The sequence below is a fragment of the Cervus elaphus genome, chromosome 11 (assembly GCF_910594005.1).
Source record: "Cervus elaphus chromosome 11, mCerEla1.1, whole genome shotgun sequence".
Lineage (NCBI taxonomy): Eukaryota > Metazoa > Chordata > Mammalia > Artiodactyla > Cervidae > Cervus > Cervus elaphus.
Genome location: NC_057825.1, coordinates 45,437,173 through 45,455,462, shown reverse-complemented (window position 1 = coordinate 45,455,462; position 18,290 = coordinate 45,437,173). Strand labels below are relative to the sequence as shown.

The window sequence follows — 18,290 nt, the reverse complement described above, 5'->3', positions numbered from 1 at the left end:
TCAACTCTCTTTTAGAGTACTAAATTACTGACACAGAAATTAAACTATTATGTAGCCGGCCAAGTTCCTCTATCCATGGATTCTCCAGACAAGAATATTGGAGTGGGCAGCCACTCGCTTCTCCAGGGGATCTCCTCAACCCAGGGATCGAACCCAAGTTTCTTGCATTGCAGGCAGATTCTTTACTGACTGAGCCACCAGGGAAGCCCAACAATACATAGTGTCAGTTTATCAGTTAATTTGTCCTTTACAGCTTTAAGATATGTGTGAAATATAATAAACTGAACATATTTAAAGTATATAGTTCAGTGAACTCAAGCTTACATATACATCTATATGTACATACATATATATATATATTACATAGCACTGTCAGGATAACAAACCCACCAACCCAAAAAGTTTCTTTATGCCACTTTATCTTTTCTCAGCTCCCACACCCACTGCCCAGACAATCAGTGATCTGCTTTGTTATTAGTTTTCATTTTCTAGAATTTCATGTAAAAAGAACATACAGTATGTAACTTTCTATAATTTAATTTTTTTTTCACTCAGCATAATCCATTTTCCCTCATTGTCATTAACCCATTGGTTTCTTTCAAGTTTGGGCAATTATGATTAAAGCTGCTATAAGCACTCATGTGCAAGTTTTTGTGTGGATTAAGCTTTCAAATTCTTTGGGTAAATGCCAGGGAACAAGACTGCTGCATCATATGGTTATGCTGAGTTTTGTAAGAAACCATGAAACTGTCTTCCAAAGTAGCTGTACCTTCTTGCATTCCCACCAGTGATGAATGAGTGTTCCTGCTGCTTTACTCTTTGTCAGCATCTGGTGTTATCAGTGTTGTGGATTTTGACTATTCCAATAGGTGTGTAGTAGAATCTCATTGTTGTTTTCATTTGCGTCTCCCTGATGTATGCATGTGCTCATGTGCTATCCGTATATCTTCCTTGGTGTAGTTGTCTGCTAAAGTCAGCGTATTTTTAATCTGATTGTTCATTTTCTTACTGTTAAATTTTTAAGAGTTCTTTGTATATTTTGGATAACAATTCTTTATCAGATGTCTTTTGCAAATGTTTTCCCCTGTCTATGGCTTGTCTTCTCGTTCTTTTGACACTGTCTTTTGCAGAGCAGAAGTTTTTTTAAAGAAGTCCAGCTTATCAATTCATGGATCATGGTGTTGTATTCAAAAGGTCACCACCATAGCCTAGGTCATTTAGGTTTTTTCCTATATTATCTTTTAGGAGTTTTCTAGTTTTGCATCCTATGTTTAGGTGTGTGATTCATTTTGAATTAACTTTTGTAAAGAGTGTGAGATCTACATCTAGATTTTTTTTTCCACATGGTTGTTCAATTATTTCAGTACTATTTGTTGGAAATTCTATCTCCGCTACATTGTACTATCTTGGCACCTTTGTCAAATATCAGCTGACTGTATTTATATGGGCCTATTTATGAGCATGTATTCTGTTCCACTGATCTATCTGTTCTATCACCAAAACTGCACTGTTTTGATCACTATAAATTTAGAGTAACTGTTTAAGGTGGGTAATGTCAGTCCTCCAACCTTCCAATACAATGCTGAAAAGCAGTGGTGAGAAGGGATACCCTTTCTTTGTTCCTGATCTTAGTGGAAAAACTTTGACTTTCACATCATTAAGTATGGTGTCAGCAGTAGGAGGTTTTGCAGATGTCCTTTATCAGGTTGATGAAGTTCCCTTCTGTGCCTAATTTACTGAGAGTTTTTACCATGAATGGTAAAGTCTGACTTTGTCAAATTTTGACTTTACATTAGTTGACTTTGAAATGCTGCACCAGCCTTAAACACCTGAGATAAACCTCACTTGGCTATGGTGTATCATTCTTTTTATACCTTGCTGGATTCAATTTGCTAATATTTCCTAAGGGTTTTTACATGTATGTTCATGAGAAATACTGGTCTGTAGTTTCCTTTTCTTATGATGTTTTTGTCTGATTTTGCTATTAAGGTAATGCTGGCCTCAATGAGAAAGGCTTCCTTCTGCTCTCTCATGAGAGAAACTATAGAGAACTGGTATAATTTCTTCCTTAAATATTTGGTTAATTTTACTAGTGAACCCACCTGGACCTGGTACTTGTTTTGGAAAGTTATTAATTGCTGATTCACTTTAATTGATCCAGGCCCTTTCAGATTGTTTTAATAAATTTTTAAATGGTTACCACAGAAGAACACCTAATGAAAAAAGTAGTGTTACATATATTGTGGGTAGAAGAAAATAGTTTTCAAAATAGGATGTGTAGTGAAAAGATCCCAAGTTCTTTCAATAACATAAATTATACACAGAAAAACTGGGAAGAAATGAACAATTCCTTTTCTTGTTTATCCACAAAAGAATTATTTTTAATTTAAAAATTATTATAAATATTTTTAAAAGAAGCTATGAATTAGATGTATGGCCTCAAAGGGTAAAACATTAAAATAAAACTACTAGTGGTATATTTTACCTATTTCTGAGTAGGCTGACAGAAGCTATGATCCACAAATCAACTCCATGATTTCTTTAACATAGAAAAAGATAATTCAACAACTAAAAATAATTCTTTCAGTTTCTTGAAAAACATTCAAAGTAAGCGTAAAATTGGACAACATTATTAATAACAACCGTTCAGGACCCTGGAAACATACACACAACTGGGACTCTCATAAGGACTAAGGGGAGCAGAAAGAAAATTTGAAGAAATTATGGTCAAACATCCCAAATTTGAAGAAAAATGTTCATCTACACATTCAAGAACCACAGGAAACCTTGTAGCTCAGTTGGTAAAGAATCTGCCTGCAGTACAGGAGACCCAGGTTCGATCCCTGGGTTGGGAAGATCCCCTGGAGAAGGAAATGGCAACCCATTCCAGTATCCTTGCCTGGAAAATCTCATGGACAGAGGAGCCTGGTGGGCTGCAGTCCATGGGGTCGCAAAGAGTCGGGCAGGACTGAGCAACTAACACTTACTTACTTAAGATAAACACAAGGATATCAACACCCAGAGACACCACAATCAAATTTTTAAAAGCCAACGACCAACAGAAAAATCTTAAAAACAGCAAAAAAAAACAAAAACAAAAAAAACACATACAGAAGAACTACAATAAGGTTAGCAACAGACTTTTTATCAGAAAATACAGCTATTCTGAAGCAATGTTCCTATATTTTACAGAATTGTTATTAATCTGAAGTAGACAGTAATAAAGATGCATACTATAACCCATAAGGCAACCACTAATTTTTAAAGTATAAAAAAATAGAATTAAAATGGTATACAGTTGGCTCTCTATATCCACAGATTCTGCATCCATAGATGCAAACAAAAGAGGATCAAAAATATTTCTTAAAAAAATTCCAGGAAGTTCCAAAACGCAAAAGTTGAATTTGCCACATGCTGACAACTATTTACATAACACTTACATTTTGGTATCCTCAGGTGGTCCAAAACCAATTCCCAACACATACCAAGAGACAACTATACTACTATATACACTACAAAATAAGGCAGTAAAGGAGAAACAGAAAAAAAATTTTAATTAAGACATTAAAAAACCAAAAGCAAAATGGCAGGCATAACTCCAACTATACAATGACTGAATTAAATAATACAATCATAAGAGAGTACTGTTAAGAGTACATTTGGTTGGCTTTTTTTTTCCAATCCAACCAAATGCTGTCATCAAGAGATGTATGTTAGATCCAAAAATACAAACAGGTTGAAAGTAAGAGGGTGGAAAAAGAGTAAACATAATAAAGTTACACTGGCTATACTAACATCAAACGAAATGAACTAAGCCAAATGTTGTTGCTGTTGTTGTTGTTGTTGTTGTTTCCAAAATATTGTTTTAAAGAGACGAAGAGGGACATTTTAGGATGATGAAAGTATGAAATTATCAACATAACATAGTAACTATAAACAGAGTGTACCCAACAAAATGTTCTCAAGTACATGCAGCCAAAACCAACAAAAACTGAGACAGAACAGCCAATTCTCATCACCCCTGGTAGTTGTATCTTACAATGTCACGGCGCTGAGTTAGCTAATACTGAACCCCTGAATGTTTTTTTTAGATTACTATTACCCACTGCTTTAATGAATAAAAAGAACATGTTATTAGCATCAAGTGCTTCCTAGAGTGGGTTCTCTTTAAAAGAATGACTCAGTGCAATAATGTGCCTCACTGGTTAGACTGACTGAAAGAACAGGACTCTGATTAAATGCAAATCTCACATAGTAACATTAAGTACACAATTTGGTCTACAGTTCATTTGCAGAAATTCTTCAAAGAAATATTGTTTCACAAAACTAATATTTGTTTTGAAGTTTCCACTTCAGTCAGAACAATGCAAGGGAGACTTTTCCCTTTATGTAAAACTGTCATCATAAAAAGTTCATCAACATCCTTCCCCTTCCCCATTCCCTCCGGAAAAAGAGACATGGCTCTCAGTTAAGTGTTACCATGTTGTTTTCTTTGATCCTCTTTTTCTTAAAACTTTTTATAATTGAGGTAAAACTGACAAATAACATTATTAGTTCCAAATGCACAACATGATGAGTCAATATTTGTATATATAGCTAAATGACTGTTAGAGTAAATCTAGTTAACATCCACTATGATAGTGTTACAAAATTTTTTTTTCCTTTCTGATGAGGACTTTTAAGATCTACTCTAACAATTTTCAAATATGCAATACAATATTATTAACTATAGCCACCATGCTATACATTACCACTCCCATAACTTACTTATTTTGTAACTAGACATTTGTACCTTTTGACCTCCCTCACCTCTTCTGCCCTCCTCTGACCTCCACACCTCTAACAACTACCAATATATTCTACCTTTGAGCTTAGGGTTTTTGGTTTTTACAGTCTGTATATAAATGAGACCATATGATATCTTTCTGACTTATTTCACTTAGTATAATGCCCTCAAGGCCCATCCACGTTACCATAAATGGCAAAATTTCATTCTTTTTATGAGTGAATAGTATTCCATTGTATATTCTATTTCACCATAGAACTGAAAGAACAAATAAATACAGTCAATTCTCATTTTTTACTCATGGCAACTCAATGCTATAAAATACCTGCACTGAATAAACTCATATTGAACTCCTGAATATCAAATTCTAAAAAAAAAAAAGAACTTCTTTTCAGATTCTATTTTCGTTTTACAAAAGAGAAAATGAGCTTCATAAGTGTTCAGTCAGATGGCTCAGTTCAGTTCAGCTGCTCAGTCGTGTCCAACTCTTTGCGACCCCATGGACTGCAGCACACCAGGCCTCCCTGTCAATCACCAACTCCCCGAGTTTACTCAAACTCATGTCCATCAAATCGGGGATGCCATCCAATAATCTCCTCCTCTGTCGTCCCCTTCTCCCCCTGACTTCAATCTTTCCCACCATCAGGGTCTTTTCAAATGAGTCAGCTCCTCCCATCTGGTGGCCAAAGTATTGGAGTTTCAGCTTCAGCATCAGTCCTTCCAATGAATATTCAGGCATGATTTTCTTTAGGATGGACTGGGTGAAATCTCCTTGCAGTCCAAGGGACTCTGAAAAGTCTCCAACACCACAGTTCAAAAGCATCAATTCTTTGGTGCTCAGTTTTCTTCACAGTCCAACTCTCACATCCACACATGACATCCCCAATATTAAGTACTGGACGTGAGACTCATATCCCTCCAACTGGCCCAGAGTCACAGCTTCTTGCACTATACTGCATGGCCTCCTACCACTTCCATCCCTTGGTCCTTTCTGAACCAATGCTAAAACAAGAAAACAGAGCATCACCTTATATGACTTCAGCTGGGGAATGTGCATGTTGGGAGACCTTCTTATTGCTCTATGCATTTCAGCAAGACTGTGAAGAACCACAAGTGCTGATTTAGGGGTTACAAACAAACTGTAGCACACAGGCAAATTAATAAAAACAGAATCCACAAAATGAGAATAAACTGCAGTCAGAGACTTCAATGTCCTACTTTTAAGAACAGACTGGAACAAGTAGATAAAAAATCAACAAGGATACTGAAGACAAACATTACAAATTCTCTAGACCTAAGAGATACCTATAGAACACTCCATACAATAGCTGAATAAAGTCTTCCTAAGCACACATGAACATTCTGTGGTACAGACTGTATGTTAATCTGTAACACAAGACAAATAACCCAACTAAAAACTAAGGCAAAAAGTGAACAAACAATTCACCAAAGAAGAAATAGACTGGCAAATAACCATATAAAAAGATGCTCAACATCACTGGTAATTAGGCAAATACAAATTAAAGTCATAATGAAATGACACTAACACCCACTATAATGGCTATAATCAAAAATGCAGGTAAAAACAAGTGTTGATGGGATTGGGGAAAAACTGAAACTTTCATATATTGCTAGTGGAAATATAATACAGGAATGTTGGAAAACATTTTGACAGTTTCTTTAAAAGTTAAAAACAAAATGACCTTACAAACCAGCTGATCATACTCCTACTTATCTACCAAGAGAAATGAAAACATATGTCCACAAAAAAACTTGTACACAAATGTTTAAAGTAGCATTATTCATACTAACCAAAAAGTAGAACAATCAAAATATCCATCAATTTGGTAAAAGAATAAACAAAATGCGATAAACCTACATAACGTAACACTATTCACCAATAAAAAGGAATGAAGTACTGATTCACACCACAACATAAATGAACCGCAAAATAAACAGTGTAAGTGAAAGGTGGCAACTGAAAATAAACACTATCATATGATTCCATTTACAGCAAATCCCCAAAATGGGCAAATCTATAGACAAAGATGATTAATGGGGCTGGGGATAAGAATGGGGATTGACCCACTGCTGGGCATACACACTGAGGAAATCAGAACTGAAAGAGACACGGGTACCCCAGTGTTCATCACAGCACTGTTTACAATAGCCAGGACATGGAAGCAACCTAGATGTCCACTGGCAGACGAATGGATAAGAAGGCTGTGGTACATATACACAATGGAATATTACTCAGCTATTAAAAAGAATGCATTTGAATCACTTCTAATGAGGTGGATGAAACTGGAGCCTATTATACAGAGTGAAATAAGTCAGAAAGAAAAACACCAATACAGTATATTAACGCATATATATGGAATTTAGAAAGATGGTAACGATGACCCTATATGCAAAACAGAAAAAGAGACACAGATGTAAAGAACAGTCTTTTGGACTCTGTGGGAGAAGGCGAGGGTGGGATGATTTGAGAGAATAGCATTGAAACATGTATATTACCATATGTGAAACAGATCGCCAGCCCAAGTTCAATGCATGAGACAGGGTGCTCAGGGCTGGTGCACTGGGATGACCCTGAGGGATGAGGTGGGGAGAGGGTTCAGGATGGGGAACACATGTACACCCACGGCTGATTCATGTCAATGTATGGCAAAAACCACTACAATATTATAAAGTAATTAGCCTCCAATTAAAATAAATTAATTAATTTTAAAAAACAAGCAAAAAAAAAAAAAAAACAAGCAAAGAATGGGGATTGACATAATTCCCTGGCAGTCCAGTGGGTAAGGCTCTTGAGCTTCCACTGCAGGGGCCATGGGTGCAATCCCTGTCCAGGGAACTAAGATTCCACATGCCATGGTACAGGACGAGTGGGGGGGATACAACTGACTACAAATGGGCAAAACGGATCTTTCTGAAGTGATATAAATGTTCTACAATTGGACTGTGATGAAAGTTGTACAACTCTGTAAATTTGCTAAAATTCATTATAAAAACAGGTGAGTTTTATGATATGTGCATTATCTATACCTTAATAAAACTGCTTAAAAAGACAGACACAATTCACTGGCTCCAACAATGTTTATCACACTTTTTGTATTTGCTCCAATCTTTTCACACTGTACAAACTCTTCTCTTCCCAACTTAAAGCATCTCTACTAACCATTTCTCAAAACTTTTAATCCCCTCCCTCTTAAGCATGTCTTTAGTATGTATAAACTTCACACTTTTTTTAATGGAATTCCTTCTTACTCTCTATCCGCAGGAACATAAAAACCTAGCCTGTACATGTGGGGTTACTGCACTGGTGAGTCCAAGACTTTTAATTTCTGTCTTTTTGCAGGGATGGGGAGTGATTACTTCATTCGCAATCTTAAAATTCTCTTAAAGGCAGTCTGAAGGGGTGCAAGGGGATGCAATGAGATGTCAAAAGGGAAATACAGACATGTAGTTTAATATACATTGGATATCATCTACTTACTGTCTTGACTGTGTGAAATAGGACTCCTAGCATGAACCAGAATTTATAAAGCTACCACCAATTCTGGGCCACACATTTTTTTTTTTTTTGGGCCACACATTTTAAGGTGACTTAAACTGACAAAAAATGTTGCCAAAAGTGAATGACCTGCCAGGCCATATATCTAATAACTGTAATATGTGAGGAAAAAAAGTACAGGCATAGTCTCTGGTTTCCAAACTCATGGAGGGATGGATTCAACTGAAATTAGCACCATAGAGCAGAACAAAGATCAATGCACACAAAACTATGTAACTCTGAGGAATTCTCTGGTGATACAGTGGTTAGGATTCCACACTTTCACGACCAAGAGTGTGGGTCTGATCCCTAGTCAGTGGCTCAGAAGTAAAGAATCTGCCTGCCAAGCAAGAGACTTCAATCCCTAGGTTCTGGAGAATCCACTAGAGAAGGAAATGGCAACCCCCTCCAGTATTCTTGCCTGGGAAATGCCATGGACAGAGGACTCTGGTGGGCTACAGTCCATGGGGTCACAAAAGAGTCCCACACAACTCAGCCACTAAAACCACCACAGGGAACTAAGATTCTGCAAGCTGTGCAGTGGCACAGCAAAAATAAAACTAATGAACTCTGTTAAAGCAGAAAATATTACTACCCAACTGAGATTTTAAAAAACGATTTCTATGCTGGATGGACAACTAAATAGAATATTAGAAAAATAAGCATTTCTAAGTACTTTAAAAAGCTGTAGGTTATTAAAACTACTTCTTTTCACACATGAGCATCATGAACTTGGTTTTTCCCCAAAATAAATGTGTTAAATGAGAGCTTTTCCCGCATCAAGTGTGGTTTCTGAAAACTATCAGTACCATATTCTTTACTAGTAAGTTCTCCTATATAGTCTCTCTTTGTATTTTGTGAAAAATAACACTATATGTTTTAAGTCTTGCAATATATTCCTCTGAAAGCTTATTAAAGGCTATACCACAGGGCAAAATATTTCCAGTGAACACTTCAAATCAAATAAAGTCACAGTTATATTTATCATATAAACAGCTACACATTGAAATGGTGTACTTATGCATAAATTACTTACGTTTCTGTGTCTGATACCAATGATTCATTATTGCACACATCATTGAAGGTGTGAAGCTGATTCTATACAGAAAAGAAACATATTTTTCCAAAATTATTCTTGCATGTTAGCAACTGGCAAGAAACACAGTTTTATGTATTTGATATGTAGATCAGAAAGCAATAATCAGATCAAAATTATAAAATATAAGATCATCAAATATACATATATACTTCCTATTTCGTTTTTAATTTTTAAACATGAATCCATTCTACAAGCAATACTTCAGCTTTATTTCACTGAGAATGTTAGAAAAAAGCTGAATAAGTGGAAAATCACAAAAATTTAATGCAAAGCGGCAAGTAACATGTCATTGTGTGCATGCCAAGTCACTTCAGTAGTGTCAGATTCCTTGAGACCCCACGGATTGTAGCCTGCCAGGCTCCTCTGCCATGGGAATTTCTCCAGGCAAGAATACTGGAGTGGATTGCCATGCCCTCCTCCTGGGGATCTTCCCAACTCAGGGACCAAACCCTGTCTCTCATGTCTCCTGCATTGGCAGACAGGTTCTTTACCACTAGCGCCACCTCGGAAGCCCAGTGAATTTTGAGAAAGGCTTCCCAGACCTATACTTTTTAAGATTTGATTTGGGAAACTGCCATGGTTTTCTACATTTACAGTCTAATACATGGGCAAAATCTAGCCACTTCAGAATAACTACACTATAAAAATAGATAGTAAATATAAAGGAGTAAATCTAATACACACCTTTGTAAACCAGAGTAAGCATATCCATCCTGAAAAATGCAGCTAACTACTTAGCTCTAGCAAACTGTCATGCAAGAAGACAGATTCAAGAACACCAGATTCTTGCCACCCGCCCCTCTGAAAGAAGCTAATAATATGCATTTCTCACCACTTAAAACAGTATTTGCTACTGTGCAAACCAAATGTTTCTGTTAGTCAAATTTGGCCTATGGCCCAATAATCTGCAGCTTCTACCTGAAATGAATTAGTCATAATCTTCAATTCTTTTTCTCCCTGAAAACATTGCTTTCTAAATGTAAAAAACTGAACAGTTAGGACTTCCCTGGTGGTCCAGTGGCTAAGACTCCATGCTACAAATGCAGGGAGCCTGGGTTCAATTCCTGGTCAGGGAACTAGATCTCACATGCTGCAACTAAGATCTGGCACAATGAAATAAATAACAATAAATATTTTTTTGAAAAAAGAAGGGGGAAAATTTACCAAAAATAAATAAATAAATATATACATATATATAAAACTGAAGGAGTTGGACCTGGAAATCAGAAAGACCTAAGGTATAAACCCTTCTAAGTCCCTGCCTTTCACATTTAAAATAGGAGAAAAGAGAACACATAAGAAATGATTTGTAAGGACCACACAAAGTAATGCACCTAAAGTCCTTAGCACAATGCCGAGCATGGCATAGGTGGCTCCATAAGCAGTAGGTGTTATGATGATTATGATAGCCTGAGAAGGCAAACAAAAAATTACCAAAAATAAAACAAAAATAGCTTACAGTTATCTGACTTAGTCCAGCCAACCTCATAGTCAACGTAGGTGACATAAAGTACTTAAATGCAAGATCTAGGCTTTCTTTATCAAAGCACAACGTCGTGTCCAACGGTTCTTTCACTGTGCTCCACATTAAGTCAGCCATGTTGCGAGCCGCACTCTGCCTTAACTCCTGATCAGAGAGCTTGCATAAATACCTGAAATGATTCAGAAATACAACATACACAAAAACTTGCAAACTATTTCTTAATCCCACTTAAAAATTCAATAATATTCCTTTGCTCCCTAACTTCAAAATGTTTAGTACAACAGAACCTGACATCCTGGGATTAATATCCCCAATTTAAACTATTTCTAAGTGATGCTTCAAGGATTGTGACCTGTGGCAATGTGTCCTTTGCTGAGAGTTCAACATGAAATTAGAAACTGCAAAGTCTAACACAACATAGAAGGTGGGCGGAAGGAGGAAGAAACTACACAGAGACAAGTTGTTTAACATCAGATTCTGTACCCACACCTCCAGTAAAGCTTTCTATTCTCTAACACCTGCCATGTATATAGCTCTTGTTTTTAGTAAGTTTCAGTTAACGTCATACAAACAACATATCTACTTCCTGACACAGCCAAAATCCTTCAAAATGTGTACTTTTTAAACAGCATTATTTGGGTTTCAAAAATCACAATCCACTGGTTTTCTTCTCAGGCCCTTCCTATATTATTTGGTTGGTTCCTCCTCCTCTACCCAACCTTTCAACATTACTGGTCCTCAGGGCTCATAATGCATTGCAAAAAGGCTCCATATCCCTCCCATCACTTCATACAGCAGTCTCTGCAATGTGACTTCACCACTCTTCCTATCAAAAGTGCCATTTCTCTACTTCCTTGCTCCTGAACTTTGCCATGAAAGTACCTTTGGCCAATGGCACAAAGAGATGTGACACAGCAAAAGCTTAAAAAGCATTTGGGCTTGCTCTCTATTGCTGGGAACTCTTCAACTACCAAGAAAATGGACTCAGGAAAGCCTACTGGATGAGAGACACATGGCTAATGCCCCAAATAACATCCAGCCAACTGCCAAAAAATATATGAGCACCTATCTCCACCCGAGACCATTCCTCCTGCCAACCACAAGACAAATGAATGAAGTTATCTATCCTAGAGCATGCCGGTCCAGCCAAGTCAACACAAACTGGAAGAGCTAACCAACTGGGGACCTGTGAGAAATGATAAATGGCTGTTAAAAAGTTACTAGTGCTGGATGTTTTCTTACACAGCAAAAGCAACCTGATACAGGCCTCCATCCTAGATTCATTTCTATTCTCTTTCTACATTCTCTCCCTAGATGAGTTCATTTACTCCAGAAGATTCTAAAAGGGATTCTTTATGCTGACAACTCCTAAATTAATGCTATTGTTCTAAATTACATGCTTTTACTCCCAATTTCCTACTGTCACTTAAATGTCCCACAGGCATGTAAAAATGAAGTCTTTAAACTCTCCCAGTCTTTCCCATGTCAATTAATGATACCAACTGCAAAAAGAGGAATCAAGAAGAGGGTTAAGTGTCATTTCTTAAACTCCACAATCACCAATCTTGTTGCTTTCATTCTCAACTATATCCAATGAATCTGCAAAATATAACAAGAACCTTGTACAAGTTTACTGCTTATCAACAATCCTTGTACAAGTATCTGTAACTTCTTTCCAGGACTACTGCATTTTCAGTCGGTCTCCCAGCTTCTCCTTCAACCCTCCTATAATTTATGAGGCAATTTCCAAGCTACTGAAAGGCCAACCTGATCTTTTAAAAACCACTATGAGGGCTTCCCTGGTGATCCAGTGGTTAAGAACTCATCTGCCAATGCAATGGACACACTTTCAGTCCCTGGTCCAGGACGATCCCATGCCGCAGGGCAACTGAGTCCCGTGTGCCACAACTATTGAAGCCTGTGCACCTGGAGCCTGCGCTCTGCCACAAGAGAAGCCCCTCCTCTCCGCCGCTGGACAGAGCCCACGGGCCTGACTCAGTGAAGACCCAGCACAGCCATAAACAAAATAACCAAATCTTTTTAGAAAACTAAGCTATTAAAAAAAAAAACAAAACCATCAGGATTCATCCACTTAAAGCCCTTCAATAGACCCCACTGCTAAAAGTAAATTCAAATTCCTTGCAACAGCTTGAAGGTCCTAAATAATTTATCAATCATATCATAATCGAACTTCCCTGTACATTATTCTCTGTCAATCTACGTCTAGTTTTTTAATGTCATATTCCTTCCAACTTCAAAGCCTATGCCTTTATGTTCCTTCTACCTGAAATATGTCCTTCTAATTAATATCTGATGAGCAGATTCATGTTCTTCAGATGTCACCTTTCTGAAAGGCCTCATATTCTCTATCACCTTATATCTTTACTTGCACAGGATTCAGCATTATCTGATTCTTTTCCTGATACTTTCTCCAATAACTTAGATAGTAACTGGAAAATAGTAAGCACTAAATTTTTGCAAATGCAAGAATAAGAAAAATTATAAAGAACTCTTAAATATTATCAAGAAACACAATCTGAGAACACCAACAGCTTACACCCTACATTTAAACAATACAATTCTTCTCTATCTTCGTCGTAGGTTTCCTTCATAGGTTGAGACTTAGAAAACACAAGTATCACTTGCTCCTCAATGAGACCTTCTCCATACCCACAGTTACTAATCGTGACCCACCTTCTAGAACTCTCAACCCACCCTTGCCATTATTTTTCTCTGTAGTACTCATGAATTTCTTTTTTATTTTTTAATTTATTTATTTTAATTGGAGACTAATTACTTTACAATATTGTAGTGGTCTTTGCCATACATTAACATGAATCAGCCATGGGTATACATGTGTTCCCCATCCTGAACCCCCCTCCCACCTCCCTCCCCACCTCATCCCTCAGGGTCATCCCAGTGCACCAGCCCTGAGCACCCTGTCTCATGCATCGAACTTGGGCTGGCGACCTGTTTCACATATGGTAATATACATGTTTCAATGCTATTCTCTCAAGTCATCCCACCCTCGCCTTCTCCCACAGAGTCCAAAAGACTGTACTTTACATCTGTGTCTCTTTTGCTGTCTCACATATAGGGTCTTCGTTACCATCTTTCTAAATTCCATATATATGCGTTAATATACAGTATCAGTGTTTTTCTGACTTACTTCACTCTGTATAATAGGCTCCAGTTTCATCCACCTCATTAGAACTGATTCAAATGCATTCTTTTTAATAGCTGGTACTCATGACTTTCTAATGGACTCTATTATTTTTACTGTGTACACAGACTACACAAAAGGAGGTAATTTTTCTTCTCTGCTATATTCCCTGTGCCTATAAAACTTAGTATATATTTGCTTACTGAATATAGCAGAATATCATGCAACCACTGTTAAATCTCTCATTCTTTATACTCATTGAAAAAAAATTCCAACATGAATTGCTTAAAAGTAAACATTAAATATAAAAATACATATGCTCATTAAAAAATATAAATTTTCAATTAAAACTTTCTCTGGACAATGTGAATACAAAGGACTTTCAAACAATATAATTCTGTACTATTATATGAACAGTTTAAACACTACTATATTGACAACAAGGGGAGAAAAGTTTTATAAACTTACCTGATAACATATGTCCTAAAAGGAATAATGTGCTGCATGACAGCAGGGATATGCAGCCATATTCTAATCTATAAAGAAACATAAAAGCAATATTAATGTATAATGAATATGTGAAGTACATGTCTTTAAGAACAAGAACATTTAGTATTTTGCTACATCTAAAACCTAAATATCTATTTTGTAAAGGATAAACTAAGAAATATGACTGAATACATACAAGTAGTTTAACCTATATATTTCTAATACATATACCTAAAATCAACCTGAAGAATTACCATCAGCATCTTGATAAAAAGGGAGAACCATCAATCCAAGAAGTATCTTACTACCTGCTATTCTATACCTCTTTGCATGGTAGCAACCCAAATACAATATAACTATATAATTTTTTCATAAATCATCTTGGTTTTTTAAATTATGTATGTATTTATTTATTAGGCTATGTTGGGTCTTCGTTGTGGCACTCCAGCTTCTCTCTAGTTGTGGCACACAGGCTCAGTGGTTGTAGAGTGCAGATGAGTTTCCCCATGGCATGTGGCATCTTAGTTCCTCGACCAGGGATCAAACCCATGTCTCCTGTGTTGGCAGATGGATTATTAACCACTGAGCCACCTGGAAAGCCCTAAATGTCAATTACATCTTAAATTGTTTTTTTTAAATGACAAGGAGGTAAAACTTGCTTTACCGCATAACAAGACTTCTTAAAAAGCAAAAATTAAGATAGTATGAAAAACAGCACAAGACTAATCAAATAGACAAATGGAACATAATAGAAATCTGAGACCATGCTCAAGAAGACACATAAAGATACTTGATTTATGACAAAATGATGCTGCAAAACAAAGAGGAAAGAACTGTCTTCGCTACAAATAGTGACAGGACCAGCAGTTGTCTATATGAAAAAGAAAATGAATCCTAATCCCTCACATACACCACACACAGTCAATTACCATGGAATTACAGGTCAAAATGACAAAGTAACACAACAAAACTTCCAGAAAATGGAAAAATATCTTCATAACCTGAGAATAAGACTTTTTTAACCATTAATGAAAATATTAACCATAAGAAAAAATTTCTTATACATTATACTCCATTAAGATTAAAGGCAATCCTTACTGAAAATCAAAATTACAATGAGCTATCACCTCACATAATTCAGAATGGCCATCATCAAAAAGACTACAGATAACAAATGCTGGAGAGGATAGAGAGAAAAGGGAACCTTCCTGCAGCATAGGTGGCAATGTAAATTAGTGAAGCCACAACAAAAAAGTCTAGAGATTCTGATAAAAACTAAAAATAGAGTTACCATATGATCCAGCAATCCCACTTCTAGGCATATATTCTAAAAAGAAAGAAAAAAAAAACTCTAATTCAAAAAGAAACATCCATCCCCAATGTTCATAAGAACACTATTCACAATAGTGAAGACACAGAAGTAATCTAAATGTCCATCGACAGATGAATGAAGAAAGAAAATACGGTATACACATTTGTTGCTGTTGTTCAGTTGCTAAGTGCAACTCTTTGTGACCTCATGAATTGCAGCACGCCAGGCTCCCCTATCCTCCACTATCTCCCAGAGTTTCCTCAAATTCATGTCCACTGAGTTGATGAGGCTATCCTTTGCCATATCCTTCTCATTTTGCCTTAAATCTGTCCCAGTATCAGGGACTTTTCCAAAGAGTCAGCTCTTCACATCAGATGGCCAAAGTACTGGAGCTTCAGCTTCAGCATCAGTCCTTCCAATGAAAATTCAGGGTTGATCTCCTTTAGGATTGACTGGTTTGATCTTTTGCTGTCCAAGGTCTTCTCCATCACCACAATTTGAAAGCATCAATTCTTCAGTGCTCAGCCTTCTTTCCTGTCCAACTCTCACACCTGGAGACTACTGGAAAAACCATATATTTGACTATGCAAACCTTTGTCGGCAAAGTGATATATCTGCTCTTTAATACACTCTCTAGGTTTGTCATAGCCTTCCTTCCAAGGAGCAAGCATCTTTCAATTTCATGGGACTAGTCACCAGCCACAGTGATTCGGGAGCCCAAGAAGATAAAATTTGTTTCCACTTCCACTTTTTCCCCTTCTATTTGCCATGAAGTGATGGGACCAGGTATCATGATCTTAGATTTTTTACAATCGAATTTTAACCCAACTTTTTCATTCTTCTCTTGCACCTTCATCAAGAAGCTCTTCAGTTACTCTTCACTTTCTTACATTAGAATGGTATCTGCATATTGAGACTGTTGATATTTCTCCTGGCAATCTTGATTTGAGCTTGTCATTCATCCAGCCCAGCATTTAGTATAATGTACTTTGCACAGAAATTAAATAAACACAGTGACAATATACAGCCTTTTCATATTCCTTTCCCAATTCTGAACCAGTCCTTTGTTCCATGTCCTGTTGCTTCTTGACTCTCATACAGGTTTCTCAGGAGAAAGGTAATGTGGTCTGTTATTCCTATCTCTAAGACTTTTCCACAGTTTGTTGTGATCCACAAGTCAAAAGCTGTAGCGTAATCAATGAAGCAAAAGTAGTATTTTTCTGGAATTCCTTTGATCACAGCACTTTAACACAATCACTTAGGATCTGAAATAGCTCAGCTGCAATCTGTCACCCCCACTAACTTTATTCATAGTAATGCGTCCTCAGGCCCACTTGATCTCTCTCTCCAGGATGTCTGGCTCTAAGTGAGTGGCCAAACCATCATCGTTATCCAGGTGATTAAGACTTCTTGCATAGTTCTATGTATTCTTGCCTCCTCCTCTTTATCGCTTCTGCTTCTGATAGGTCTTTACCATTTCTGTCCTTTATCAGGCCCATCCTTGCATGAAATGCATCCTTGATCTCTCTAATTTTCTTGAAGTGATCTCTAGTTTTCCCACCTAATTGCTTTCCTCTCTTTCCTTGGATTGTTCATTTAAAAAGGCCTTCTCATCTCTTCTTGCCATTCTCTGGAACCCTACATTCAGTTGGGTGTATCTTTCCCTTTCTCCCTTGCTTTTGGCTTCTCTTTCCTAAGCCATTTGTAAAGCCTCCTCAAACAGACAAACAGCATTCCTGCATTTCTTTTTCTTTGGGATGGTTTTGGTCACTGCCTGCTGTACAATGTTGCAAACCTCCATCCATAGTTCTTCAGGCACTCTATCACATCTACTCCCTTCAATCTATTTGTCACCTCAACTATATAATCATAAAGAATTTGAGTTAGGTCATACCTCAACAATCTAGGGATTTTCCCTACTCTCTTCAATTTAAGCCTGAATTTTATAAGGAATCCATGATCTGAGCCACAGTCAGCTCCAGGTCTTGTGTTTGCTGACTGTACTGAGCTTCTCCGTCTTTGGCTGCAAATAACATAATCAATCTAATTTCAGTACTGACCACCTGGTGATGCCCTTGTGTAGAGTCTCTTGGGTTGTTGGAAAAGGGTTTTTGCTATGACCAGCATGTTCTCTTGACAAAAACTCAGACTCTGTGCTGTTCATTTTGTACTCCAAGGCCAAACTTGCCTGTTAAAACTCCTGACTTCCTACTTTTAATCCTACTTCCTAATCCCTATGATAAAAAGGACACCTTTTTTTGGTGTGTGTTCCAAAAGGTATTGTAGGTCTTTCACAGAACCAGTCAACTTCAATTTCTTCAGCATCAGTAGTTGTGGCACAGACTTGATTCCTGTGATGTTGAATGGTTTGCCTTTGAAACAAATTGAGACCACTCTGTCAT

The 18,290-nt window shown here is 37.0% G+C and overlaps 1 protein-coding gene across 5 annotated transcripts in view; it reads right to left on the bottom strand.

Annotated features, from left to right (window-relative positions):
• The window catches only part of USP34 (ubiquitin specific peptidase 34), a 224,651-nt gene that overhangs the window by 140,982 nt on the left and 65,379 nt on the right, over positions 1-18,290 (bottom strand). For all 5 annotated transcript variants that reach the window (XR_006343487.1, XM_043917700.1, XM_043917703.1 and 2 more), the window contains exons 6-8: positions 14,556-14,623; positions 10,901-11,093; positions 9,379-9,440 (exon numbers count right to left, since the gene is read on the bottom strand). Coding sequence is in view for 4 of the 5 variants with exons in the window: in XM_043917700.1 (XP_043773635.1) it covers positions 9,379-9,440; positions 10,901-11,093; positions 14,556-14,623 (323 nt within the window). In the remaining variant the exon portion in view is untranslated. The remainder of the gene's footprint in view (positions 1-9,378; positions 9,441-10,900; positions 11,094-14,555; positions 14,624-18,290) is intronic.